The following is a 13041-nucleotide window of genomic DNA, read 5'->3' as shown; positions in this document are numbered from 1 at the left end:
ATTATGCATTCCTTCAGATAGGTTATTTATATTAAGAGCATTTCTGGTGCAGTTGTTGATCTTTGAAGGAGATGCATTCTGGTGACATGTAATTCCTCCCACAGGCGACACATCTACCAGCGACCTATGGGTGAGTGTCGTCCCCAGGAGAGGACCAGCGGGGCCTGCCCAGTGTCATGCAAGGGAGAGAAAGCAACACCTGTGTGCGGTTCCAATGGCAACATCTATGACAGCGAGTGTGACATGCGTCGTCTGACATGCGGGTGCGTCAACCTTCCCACCTTGTGGGGTTACCTACACTGCTGCCACTTTCACATTTGAACAAAACTAGTAGTTATTAATAGCACTTGATACAGATACAAGTTTTTTTTTTTTAAGCATCTTGCTTAATTGGTCCACAAGTTAACCACAAGTTTTTTCCCCTCCAAAAAATTAACTAGATACCTTCCCTTTAATTCTCTTAAATAGACAGTCAGCGGTATTTACAAAGTTGTATAATCTTCTGTCATCTGTTCATTAGTGTGAGTATTGAGACAGGTGAACTAAGTCAGGTAACACATACCAAGACTGAATAACAGCAAAATTAGTCTTGCTATTAATAATAATTGCTTCTATCTCCCAGCTGGTGTGTTAAAACAATATTCATATTTTGTGGCTGCAGACTTGATACTCCGTGTATGTTGGCAAGAATCTTAAATGATAACTTCTTGCAAGTCCATAGGACGCTAAGATATTACTGTTATACAATATTCACATTATGATCAAAACTAAACGCTAAACCAGCAGGGTCATACAGCGTTGACAATATTTACTAACAATATCAAACGTTACATAAACAATCCAGTGTTACTCAGCTAGGATATAAAGTTATGAATTATAACAACATTTTAAAATTCATTTTTACATCAGTTTCTGTCTTAGTTGATGACATCCTCGGGTTCATTATCATCCTCAGGAACACGTGATGAAGAAATAAGTTAAACTGTGAATTATTACACTGATGGGGGAGCGCTACACTCGTACGGTTCTTACAGTGCCTAAGATTATCATAGGGGAGCGTTAAACCTATAGGGATTATACAACGCCTGTGAGGGGGGGGGGGATGGAAGGTATTCATGCTCAATTCAGGGAACCGGAGCACAGATCCAATTCCCTAGATCAAGAGCCCCTCACCAGCATCAAGGAACCTCCCCTAAGGGGTGACTGAAATAATGAAGAGTTGGTCACTTTAACACCAATTAGATAACTGTGTAACGTACATTGGGTTGTATGTTCCTATTACCTTTGCATGGAGATCAGACAATTTTTCCCAATCCTTTGATTATATTTTTATTATTATTCAGAGCTGTATGACCTTTTTGGGGTTTAACACGTTATTATATTAGTTCTTGATATACATATATATTCACGGAAAATGCTCAACCCAGTCTTGAAATACAGCAGTTTGTATCACTGTGACAACTGGGTGTCTTTTGCAGGCTGTTCTAATGCTTTTTTTTAAATATTTTTATTAATATTCTCCTTCAGGGATGTTCCCTGTTTCTTGATCCAAGGAATCGAACCTGCTCTCCTCTTAGATCGAAGCTGAATGCTTCCAATTTCCTTTGACAGGTCTGGTGGGGCAGGTGCAGTCTACAAAGTGGATCTTGAGAAATGCCTGAAGAAGAATGTTAAGTGTGCCAAGATGACCTGCCCTCCCAATATTGATGACCCCGTTTGTGGCACTGACAGCACTACCTATGCCAACTACTGCCTTCTGCATATTGCAACTTGCAAGTGGGTTTTCGTGCATTAAGATCTGCATGCATATATATTCTTAGGTATACATATTTGGTGGTCTTTGTGCCTATATGTATTATTAGCATAGATTATTTTTTTAAGTTTTCAATTGTATTTGTACATAAATTCTTACAACACTTGCAAATTCAGTCTTTAAAGCCTTCAAAATATGTAAATTACTGACATATATAATGCCCTACAAATCTCTTTCTACTTTCCATAACACCTTCACATAAATCTTCACAGAACCTGTGAAGTTCCCTATAACACCGTTACTGTACATAATAGAATCTGTGTCATCTCTCTAAAATCACATAAAATCTTAGAATACCTATAAACAGCTCCTCCTCTATGCATTCCCACAAGTCCTCATTGTGAAATATATTTTTGATTGGTAGAGAATTCCCTTTTATTATGAGAAGTTACACAATGAGTTACATAATGAATACAGTATGAGGAACTGGTGTGAGTGACATAGGCAAGAGGCTATGATGGGTGAGGTACAGTGTGTGAGGAATAAATATACCATAATTAAATGCTACCCAACATTACCTCTAACAGTACGATCCTTGCCCCAGCAGAAAGGGAGTAGAGTTAGCTCACCATGGGAGATGCTTCGACCATGCTCTGGAGGACGAGTGTCCCAATGATTGCCCAAGTACCAAGGAGGAGTACCCCATTTGTGGCTCTGATGGGAACACTTATTCCTCCTACTGTGAGATGAAGAGGAGGACTTGCAACCAGAGGTAAGCAATCCACTCACTATTTTTTTTTAACACGTGGGCCATCTCCCAGAGGTAGGGTGACCCAAAAGAAGAAACACCCTCATTCAATCTATCACTGTCTTGCCAGAGGCATGCCAGTACTAAAATTCAGATTCCCACCTTGCTCCCTGAATTTTAAGTCGCCTTTTATGACACGCGTGGCTTACGAAGGATTCTTTTTTCCACTTCCCCATGGAGAGGGTTTCGGGGGTCAACGCCCCCGCAGCTCGGTCTGAGACCAGGCCTCGTATAGGGGATCAGGGTCTGATCAACTAGGCTGTTACTGCTGGCCGCACGCAAACTAATGTACGAACCACAGCCCGGCTGGTCAGGTACTGACTTTTACATGGTTGTCCAGTGCCTTCTCGAAGACAGCCAGGGATCTATTTGTAATCCCCCTTATGTATGCTAGGAGGCAGCTGACCAGTCTTGTGTTGTCTCTTAGCGTGCTCGTGGCAACCTGCTTTTCATTGGGGGAATGTTGTATCTCCTGCCGAGTCTTTTGCTTTCATGGGGAGTGATTTTTCGTGTGCAGGTTTGATACTAATCCCTTTAGGATTTTCCAAGTGTATATTATCATGTATCTCTCTCGCCTGCGTTCCAGGGAATACAAATCGAGGGGCTTAACCGTTCCCAGTAATTTAGGTGCCTTATCGTACTTGTGTGTGCCGTGAAAGTTTTCGTACACTCTCCAGGTCAGCAATTTCGCCTCCCTTGAAGGGGGCAGTTAGTGTACAGCAGTATTCCAGCCTAGAGAGAACAAGCGATTTGAAGAGAATCATGGGCTTGGCATCCCTAGTTTTTAAGGTTCTCATTATCCATCCTATCATTTTCCTAGCAGATGCGGTAGATACATTATTGTGGTCTTTGAAGGCGAGATCCTCTGACATTATCACTCCCACTTTCTCGCTCTATTGTATGGCTAGAATTTGTCGTATACCCTGATAGTTTTAATTCCCTCAAGTTTTCCATATCTAAGTAGTTGCAATTTCTCTTCACTGAACTTCATACTGTTTTGAACGGCCCATTCGAAGATTTGGTTGATGTCCGCTTGGAGTCTTGCGATGTCTTCGATGGAGGACACTGTCATGGCAATTCAGGTGTCATCAGCAAAGGAACACACGGAGCTATGGCTTACATCTATCTGTCAGATATGAGGATGAGGAATAGGATAAGAGCGAGTACTGTGCCTTGTGGAACAGAGCTCTTCACCGTAGCTGCCTCGTACTTGACTCTGTTTACCATTACTCTGTGTTCTCTTTGTCAGGAAGTTATAGATCCACACGCATTTGTGTGATATTACACCGTGGTCACACTTGTCGAAGGCTTTTGCAAAAGTCTGTGTATACTACATTTGCATTCTGTTTAACCTCTGTAGCATCCAGGACCTTGTCATATTGTTCCAGTAGCTGGGACAGGCAGGAGCGACCTGCTTTAAACCCGAGTTGTCCTGGGTTGTGTAACTGATGTGTATCTAGGTGGTTGGCGATCTTGCTTCTTAGAACCCTTTCAAAGTTTTTTTTATGATGTGGGATGTTAGTGCTATCGGTCTGTAGTTCTTTGCAATTGCTTTACAACCACCTTTGTAGAGTGGGGCTATGTCTGTTGTTTTTAGTAACTGTGGAATGACTCCTATGTCCATGATCCTTCTCCATAAAATGCTGAAGGCAAGTGACAGGGCCTACTTGCAGTTCTTGATGAACAGAGTTCTATGAGTCTGGGCCTGGGGCAGAGTGCATGGGCATGTCATTGCTTTCTCAATTTTCAAAGCTTTGTGGTGTTAGGATAATGTCAAGATTTTTGAGATGACCAAATTTTGGGTCTCGTTCAATCATTTGGATTGTCGACCCTTAGTCTGGGCATCGGCTCGCTGAACACTGAGTCTTATTGAGACTTTAGTATCTCACTCATTTCATGGCTGTCATCTGTGTATGTCCCATCCCGCCTAAGCAGGGGCCCAATACTGGATATTGTTTTTCCCTTAGATTTGGCATAAAAGAAGTATTTTGAGTTTTTTTTCAATTTCCTTTTTGGCTTTTGATTCTTCCTGTGTAAGATTCCTTCAGCTAAAGTTTGATATTTGCTATTTCATTGACCAGTGCCTCCCTTCGTATTTCAGATATATTGGCCCCTCTCAGATTATTTATTATTATAATCAAGGGGGAAGCGCTAAACCCGGAGGATTATACAGCGCCTGGGGGGGGGATGTGGAAGGCATTCAGGCTTAATTCGGGGAACTGGAGCACAGATCCAATTCCCTAAATCAAGAGCCCCTCACCAACATCAAGGAACCTTCCTTGAGGGGGGCCCCTCTCAGAAATTTTGTGATTCTCCGCCTTCGTCTGCATAAGGAGCGTGCGTTTCTTTCCAGTTTACATCTTTTTTTAATGGAATGTGCCTTGAGTAGATATCAAGAACCACAGTTTATTTTTTCTAGGCAAAGGTTTGGATCAGTGTTGTTTAGGCTATCTTCCCAGCTTGTTTTATTTAGGACATGGTTGACCTGTTCCCATTGTATGTTTTCGTTATTGAAGTTGAATTTTGTGAAGACATCCTCATAACTGATCATATTTTGCTGGTCAGGATATGAAAGGAAATAAATAAGAAAAAGAACTATTAAGGTTCGATAGATTCAATAGAAAGAAGAACTATTAAGAAAATAGAAGAAAACACGGATTGATGTGTGTACATGTATGTGTAGTGACTAGAAGTAGCACGATGTACCTATTACCTTTCATGGTCGAGACAGAAAGGAAAGACACCAGCAATCATGTCATTGCTTAAAACAATTAAGTTTCCGTTTCACACTCTCTGAGCATGGTGGTTGTATTTCCCTGGTTGGTTAATTATCAAAAAGAAGCGCTAAGCCACAAGGGCTATACAGTCTGGCTGGTTAAGACGTAAGTCGTGCTGTCCCACATGAAACAATGCTGTGTGATGCCTATCATTCAAGACTTTAAATATACTGCATAGACTTATGCAACTAATTAAAAGCTATAGTTAAATTACTTAAAGATTAGTATATTTTAATTTCTCGTTGGCATTTTCATTAAAAGAAAATTAGTCAAATTTCATTGGCTAAGATCTTTTATTACAATATTGTCAACCTTCCAAGAATAAAGACTCCTCGACTTGTACCATTTTTGTAACTTAAGTGACATGGTTCGTGTTTAAGGTGGTTGGGGGTACAGGCAGTTCCTTGTTATTGACACTGTGGATTATTATTATTATAATCAAGGGGAAGCGCTAAACCCGGAGGATTATACAGCGCCTGGGGGGGGGGATGTGGAAGGCATTCAGGCTTAATTCGGGGAACTGGAGCACAGATCCAATTTCCTAAATCAAGAGCCCCTCACCAACATCAAGGAACCTTCCTTGAGGGGTTGACACTGTGGAGAAGTCTTCGGCATCCCAGAAGCTGCCATATCACCTGTCATTACATTATTATTCTTGTAGGGGTCATACAACACCTGAGGAATGGAAAATAATCAGGTTCAATCTAAGGAATGGGAAGATAGGTCCAAATCCTTGGACCAAGAGCCGCCCCCCCCCCTCATTGGCATAAGGCCAGTGGGGGAATCCATCCACTATTTGGTATTGGGCAATATTGCTTTCAAGATTTAATAAATATTTATGAACAATTTACCACTGGGAAAACATTCGAGTATTCATAATTTTAGGTTTCAATTCATATTCAGATATTTACCTTGACTGCCCCTCCCTCTACCATAATTAACTTACTCTCCCACATCCCATGGGCTGACACTTTTTCCTGGGTTTCAGAGTGGTGCCTGTGGCCCTTCACCACTGCCGAGCCACCAAGGATTGCTTCACTACATGTGACAATGATGATGTTGCCGTCTGTGCTTCCGACAAGAAGATATACCGCAATGAATGTGAGATGAAGACTAGGAACTGCGGGTATGTAAAGATGTGGCTGTGGTATGAGCACGCACGCACGCATGCGCGCGCACACACACATCGGCCTGACGACACTGGAGGACAGGAGCGTTAGGGGAGACATGATAACGACATACAAAATACTGCGAGGAATTGACAAGGTGGACAGACAGGTTGTTCCATAGATGGGACACAGAAACAAGGGTCACAATATGACCGCGGCCCGGTCTGAGACCAGGCCTCTGGTCATAGTTGTCAGGAAGTGGAATAGTCTGGCAAGTGATGTAGTGAAGGCAGGAACCATACATAGTTTTAAGACGAGGTTTGATAAAGCTCATGGAGCAGGTAGAGGGAGGACCCAGTAGCGGTCAGTGAAGAGGCAGGGCCAGGAGCTGAGTCTCGACCCCTGCAACCACAATTAGGTGAGTACACACAGTGGAGTTAATAAAAGTATTAGTCAGAGGGCTGAAGAGGGGTTGTTGAGGTGGTTTGGTCATTTACAGAGAATAGATCAAAGTAGAATGACATGGAGAGCGTTTAAATCTGTAGGGGAAGGAAGGCGGGGTAGGGGTTGTCATCGAAAAGGTTGGAAGGAAGAGGTAAGGGAGGTTTTGTGGGCGAGGGGCTTGGACTTCCAGTAGGCGTGTGTGAGCATGTTCGATAGGAGTGAATGGAGACGAATGGTATTTGGGACCTAACGATCTGTTGGAGTGTGAGCAGGTTTATACACAGATTTATACACTCTCCATGTCATTCTACTTTGATCCATTCTCTCTAAATGACCAAACCACCTCAACAACCCCTCTTCAGCCCTCTGACTAATACTTTTAGTAACTCCACAACTTCTAATTCCCACACTCCGAAATCTCTGCATAATATTTACACCACACATTGCCCTTAGACAGGACATCTCCACTGCCTCCAGCAGCCTCCTCGCTGCAGCATTTACAACCCAAGCTTCACACCCATATAAGTGTGTTGGCACTACTATACTTTACTCTCTTACCTCTAATTCTTTCAATAATAACCGTACATACCATACACTTTACCTGGTATACTCAGTAAACTTATTCCCCTATAATTTTTACTATCTTTTGTCCCCTTCCCTTTATATAAAGGAACTATACATGCTCTCTGCCAATCCCTAGGTAGAACCAGCATCAAAGCACCTCTCTTGAAGGAAACCAGGTCTTATAAAGATGAACCCCATAAATAAAAGTCAATGGAATGGGGAATTTTTGCACCTTATTTTCTAACCATAACCTTTCTTCCTTACTGCAGGAAACACATTTACCAGGTGCCCATGGACAGGTGCCTCTCTGGGTTTAAGTTCTTCAGCTGTCGAAGAATGTGCTCTGCTATGTATGACCCTGTGTGTGGCACTGATGGCAAGACCTACAGCAATGACTGCTTCCTCCAGATGGAGAACTGCCGTTCCCGGAGCCTGGGTAGAAGCCTCGTTACTCGTGTCTATCACGGCAAATGTGGCCAGCCTGTCCCACAGGCCAAGCTGTACATGTTTAGATAAGGTGCTTTGTCTTTTACAGTTCAGATCAGTTGAAAATGTGCATTACTGTACTACGATGGATTTTTGTGATTCTCTGAAGATCACTCTTCATGGATAAGTAAGTGAAATGAACATTTGTCGGTGCTCAATAATAACCCATATGGAGACAAACTCGGAAGATTAATTGGTCTGTATTTCAAGGCCCTTCTGAGATCCATCTCCATGTGGATTATTGAGCATCACTCTTCATGTCTAAAGTTCCTTTCATGCATCAGCAAGGAGAGGCTTCATGTAGAGCCTGAGAACCTCCTAACAAAGCTGGACCTAACAAATCCAACTTTGACAACACAAAGCCAGTTCATAAAATGGAAACCTGTGGTACAAGACCTTTAATAAAATGAACACTGATTAGAAAGAACATCAAATTACAGTACTGTACTGTAGTATAAATTTTTGAGCAGCATATGGATTTAATTTTCTTTTTAGCAAAATATAAATGTAAGTAATGTATTGAATACATGTACACACACACACACACAAACACACAGGAGGCTATGCTAACTTTATGCTAGATTGTTGCTTAGTAGAGTTCTTTCTGTAGGGTGATAGGCTAAACCCAGAGTTTAAAGAAATTCTAATTACAATACATGATGTACTAAAGATGTTTATTACAGAACAGCGACAAAAAGAATGTAACATATCATATACGTATGTCAAGAATTTAAGTTGTAAATATTTTTTAGAATACTAACATTATTGAGGGAGGTTTATTCTTGCTAATTTTATGGCAGGATTAATATTAGTAATTTAATTAATAAAGAACTTTAAGAAAATATTATATTCACAAAGTACTAAACTTGTATAAAGCAAAATTATTATTATTATAATCAAGGGGGAAGCGCTAAACCCGGAGGATTATACAGCGCCTGGGGGGGGATGTGGAAGGCATTCAGGCTTAATTTGGGGAACTGGAGCACAGATCCAATTCCCTAAATCAAGAGCCCCTCACCAACATCAAGGAACCTTCCTTGAGGGGTATAAAGCAAAAGCTCTTTTATACTGTACATGAATAACATTTAAATAATTAAGACAAATACATAGTCTACATTTTTGAACATTACACTTTTTATTGTTTAATGCTACAGTATACGTAAAATAACACTTATAATAATGAACCAGCAGTCAAAATATTATTCATTTTCTGACAATAGACAAAACTTGTAAACTGATCAACAACACTTGATAGATGTGTCAGTAAACTTGGCTTAGACACTGTCCCACTATACTTGGCACATAAATAGGTTGACAGTACAGTCCTTAGCTCACACAGGTTGACAGTACGTACTTAGCTCCAACATAGGTCGCAGCGCTGTATAGCCCTTGTGGCTTAGTGCTTCTTTTTTATTATAATAATAATAATCCAACATAGGTCAAAAATACCTCGTCAATCAATGGTATGCGGCCCAAAGATAAGTCAACAATACTTAGCCCAGACACAGGTCGACAATACTTAGCCCAGATACAGGTCAACAATACAGTACTTAACCCAGACATATATCAACTGCTCTTGACTTCGGCACAGGACATCAGCACTAGACAAGAACACATTGTCTGACTGACATGTATACCTATTCATCCAAGAGGGGTAGCAGATATAAAGGCCAATTTTTTTCCTAAAAATTACGATTTGCCCCAGTGGCACCTGTTCATGTCCTACTTTATCACTTAACTGATAAATGCACAAAAATAGATCATTCTGACATGTTTATTATTACTTTGCAAATAACTGACACTAGGATCATTTAAAGGTTAACATGTATCTATCAATCTGGCATCATGCCTTGCAACATGATGGCTTACAGTCAAGTTAACTTGCATGTCAAGTACTTACCTGGAATATTCATAATTACAGCTACAAAAAGAGTGAACTTTACTTAGAATTTCATAACCAATCATAATTTTCCACAAACAATCCATGATTAAAACCAGTAGCAATATATAAACTATTTACAAAAAACACTAAACCCATAAGGGTTACACCGTACAGCACTACATTCAACACAACTTTCAGAAAATGCCTAACATTCTTCTATATGTTAAAATTCTAAGACATAGAACTTACTTTCTACTTTAAGAACCCTGTAATGCATCTATTACCTTTAACATCCTACCTAGGAAGAGTTAGGGATCTATGGACTAGTATGAAAAGTAAACATGATCTGAGCACAAGGAAACCTTTGACCTTTTACCCTTGGTGGCTCACACTTAGCATCTCTCAGCATCATTTGCATACAATAAACTACAAGATAATTAAACTCTACATTATATAAACTGTGTGTAAAGATAGCAGTTTCATTTGGCAGACTGAGGCCCTATGCTCAATTTCTACATCTTGATTTATGAAAACTTATGTCTGTTATTATTAAACCTATAAGGGTCATACAGTACCTATACACCAGTTTAGAAATCACAATCTCCTGGTCCTCTTAAACAGACTCATGGGTATTTTAGTATTATTACATTCATGGGAAAAGCAACTTCAATAGGAGTCATTCAGATCCTGGGGTAATGGAAGGCATTCAGGTATGATTCAAGGAACTGCTTGTGTAGAGAGCTTAGTGTCAACTTCCTAACACCTGAATATTTGTGGATAAACTTTAATTGCACATCTTTGGACCAAAATCTTGGTGAGAAGAGTGAGAGCAGGCTCTCATGACTGTTTTAGTGTATAGTCAGGAAGAAAGCTGAAATAGTGAGGAGGGCAAAAAGGCAGAGATAAACTTGTTTTAGTACAAGAAATAATGTCCATTAGCTTATTCTTTCAGTGAGGTATATACTGAAGCCTCCACAAGCATTCACCTATTGCCAGCCTTTGCTAACCCTTTACATACCATTAACAGCTTTGAATAATCATTCATATGCCATTATTAGCTTTTAATAACCTTTTACATACCTGTAAACTATTTATGCATAAACAGTTTTCTTAATGCTACCATGCTATACTGTTACTATCCAGTTACTATATATCAGTGTTATTATTTAAGGATATATTTATAATTGTTATAATGTATGAACATACACCTTGTATTGTTGTAGTATCTGTTCATATGTAGTTATATAATTTATTATTAGTGTATAATTTGTTATGTTATGTTTCACAAATACTAAGTTGATTCATTATGTATTTTGAAACTTTTTGTACCAGATTGTATTTATTGGAATATTTATTGTATATTTATTGTTAACTTAGCCACATCTGAAAGCGTACCCATGGCCGCATTCAGAAGGGCTAACACCGAGGAAGCATTCCCTGTGATAAACTCTTTTTTTGTCTAACATAGTAAATGACTTGTTCTGTGAGCACCATTGCCTCCCACTGAGAACCACCCCATATGTAGATTCTATGAAAACTTAGAATTGTAGTCACAATGTGGTGTAAACACAAGGCATTGCATAGTCAGGTTATATTACTGGACAAGTGACTACAGTAACAGTGTTTCTTCTGTATTGAAGGCTTAATTTAATAAACTTGTGCTTTTTCCTGGTAGTATGTACCCCAGACAGTACTGTGCTATAGTTATGTGTACTTGCTATTTTTATATCATGGTGTAGAAATCAGTTGTGCCTTTTATTGAGCAATAAAACTAGTGTGGACAATTCTATAATTACCCTCTTGTACATGTGACATGGAAGTTAGCCAACTAGACATGTCTAAAGGACATGGAAACAGTTGTAAACCAAAGCAATAAATGGTGCTGCAAGATTATGAGATAGATGGAAGACAGCCTTTTCTGTTGATGAACTAATTCCTAATGCTCCCCTCATGAATATAATACCAGTGGCATCGACTCTGCTACAGGGTGGGCAACATTCATTACCATTAACTGCCAGACAGACCACTAATGGGAAGGAGTGGCAGTTAAAAATTATTTTAGCCACATTTCTAAGGTTGCAGTAATAATCACGAGGGGCTCTGGAGATGAGTGAACTGCATACCTCCCACATACTCCTAGAAGGAATTTGCAAGGAAGATCATCCAAGGATAACTGTTTCTCAGCACTGATCTACTCAAATTGCACAAGAACTGTTGCATATGGAAAATGATCCCATGACCAACAAATGTTTGAGAAGAAATTTATTGACAAGCCCCCAGGTGCATAAAAAAAAAAAATCATGTACATATTAGTGGAAAGCAGACTTTACAAGAAATGAGGCCCGATAAGGACTCTTGTGCAAATATGAGAAGCACAGGTAGAGGGTGTAGTAGTAGAATGACAGACACTTGCATTTTCAAATACAGAAGAAAGCTAGGGAACAATTATAAGAGATCATCCAGAATAAGGAGACTCACAGGCCTGGTTGCATGCTTAACAAGTCTCATAAGAGGTACAAGAAATCAACAAAAATATAAGAACTTCAACTCTATTGCTCACCATTACAACAGCCCAACAAGGAAAAGCACTAAATATATTATCAGCCCTGGAGAAGAAGTCTTCTTCTTTCAACAAACCAGTTGTATCCCACTGAAGCAGGGTGGCCCAAAAAGAAAAACAAGCCTTTTTAACTTCAGTAATGTATACAGGAGAAGGGGTTACTAACCCTTTGCTCCTGGCACTTCAGTCACCTCTTACGACATGCATGGCTTACAGAGGAAGAATTCTGTTCCACTTTCCCATGGAGATAGGAGGAAATAAACAAGAACAAGAACTAGTAAGAAAACAGAAGAAAACCCAAAAGGGTGTGTATATATATATGCCTGTACTCACCTAATTGTGGTTGCAGGGGTCGATACTCAGCTCCTAGCCCTGCCTCTTCAACCACTACTAGGTCCTCTCTCCCCCTGCTCCATGAGCTTTATCATACCTCGTCTTAAAACTATGTATAGTTCCTGCTTCCACTACATTGCTTGCCAGACTATTCCACTTCCTAACTAATCTATGACTGAAGAAATACTTCCTAACATCCCTTTGACTCATCTGAGTCTTCTGCTTCCAATTGTGACCCCTTGTTTCTGTGTCCCATCTCTGGAATATCCTGTCTCTGTCCACCTTGTCTATTCCACGCAGTATTTTGTATGTTGTTATCATGTCT

The 13041-nt window shown here is 40.1% G+C and overlaps 1 protein-coding gene across 1 annotated transcript in view; it reads left to right on the top strand.

The window, feature by feature from the left end:
* LOC128696694 (serine protease inhibitor dipetalogastin-like) overlaps nt 1–11871 on the top strand; it is a 127713-nt gene extending 115842 nt beyond the window's left edge. Inside the window, exons 6-10 of the mRNA XM_053788051.2 lie at nt 105–263; nt 1612–1776; nt 2361–2525; nt 6327–6464; nt 7725–11871. Of these exons, the coding sequence (XP_053644026.1) occupies nt 105–263; nt 1612–1776; nt 2361–2525; nt 6327–6464; nt 7725–7971 (874 nt within the window). The 3' untranslated portion in view covers nt 7972–11871. The remainder of the gene's footprint in view (nt 1–104; nt 264–1611; nt 1777–2360; nt 2526–6326; nt 6465–7724) is intronic.
* The last annotated feature ends 1170 nt before the right edge of the window (nt 11872–13041 follow it).

Source organism: Cherax quadricarinatus, chromosome 46 (assembly GCF_038502225.1).
Source record: "Cherax quadricarinatus isolate ZL_2023a chromosome 46, ASM3850222v1, whole genome shotgun sequence".
NCBI classification, from domain to species: domain Eukaryota; kingdom Metazoa; phylum Arthropoda; class Malacostraca; order Decapoda; family Parastacidae; genus Cherax; species Cherax quadricarinatus.
Note: the sequence above shows the minus strand (reverse complement) of the source record. Positions and strands in the feature narration are given on the sequence as shown.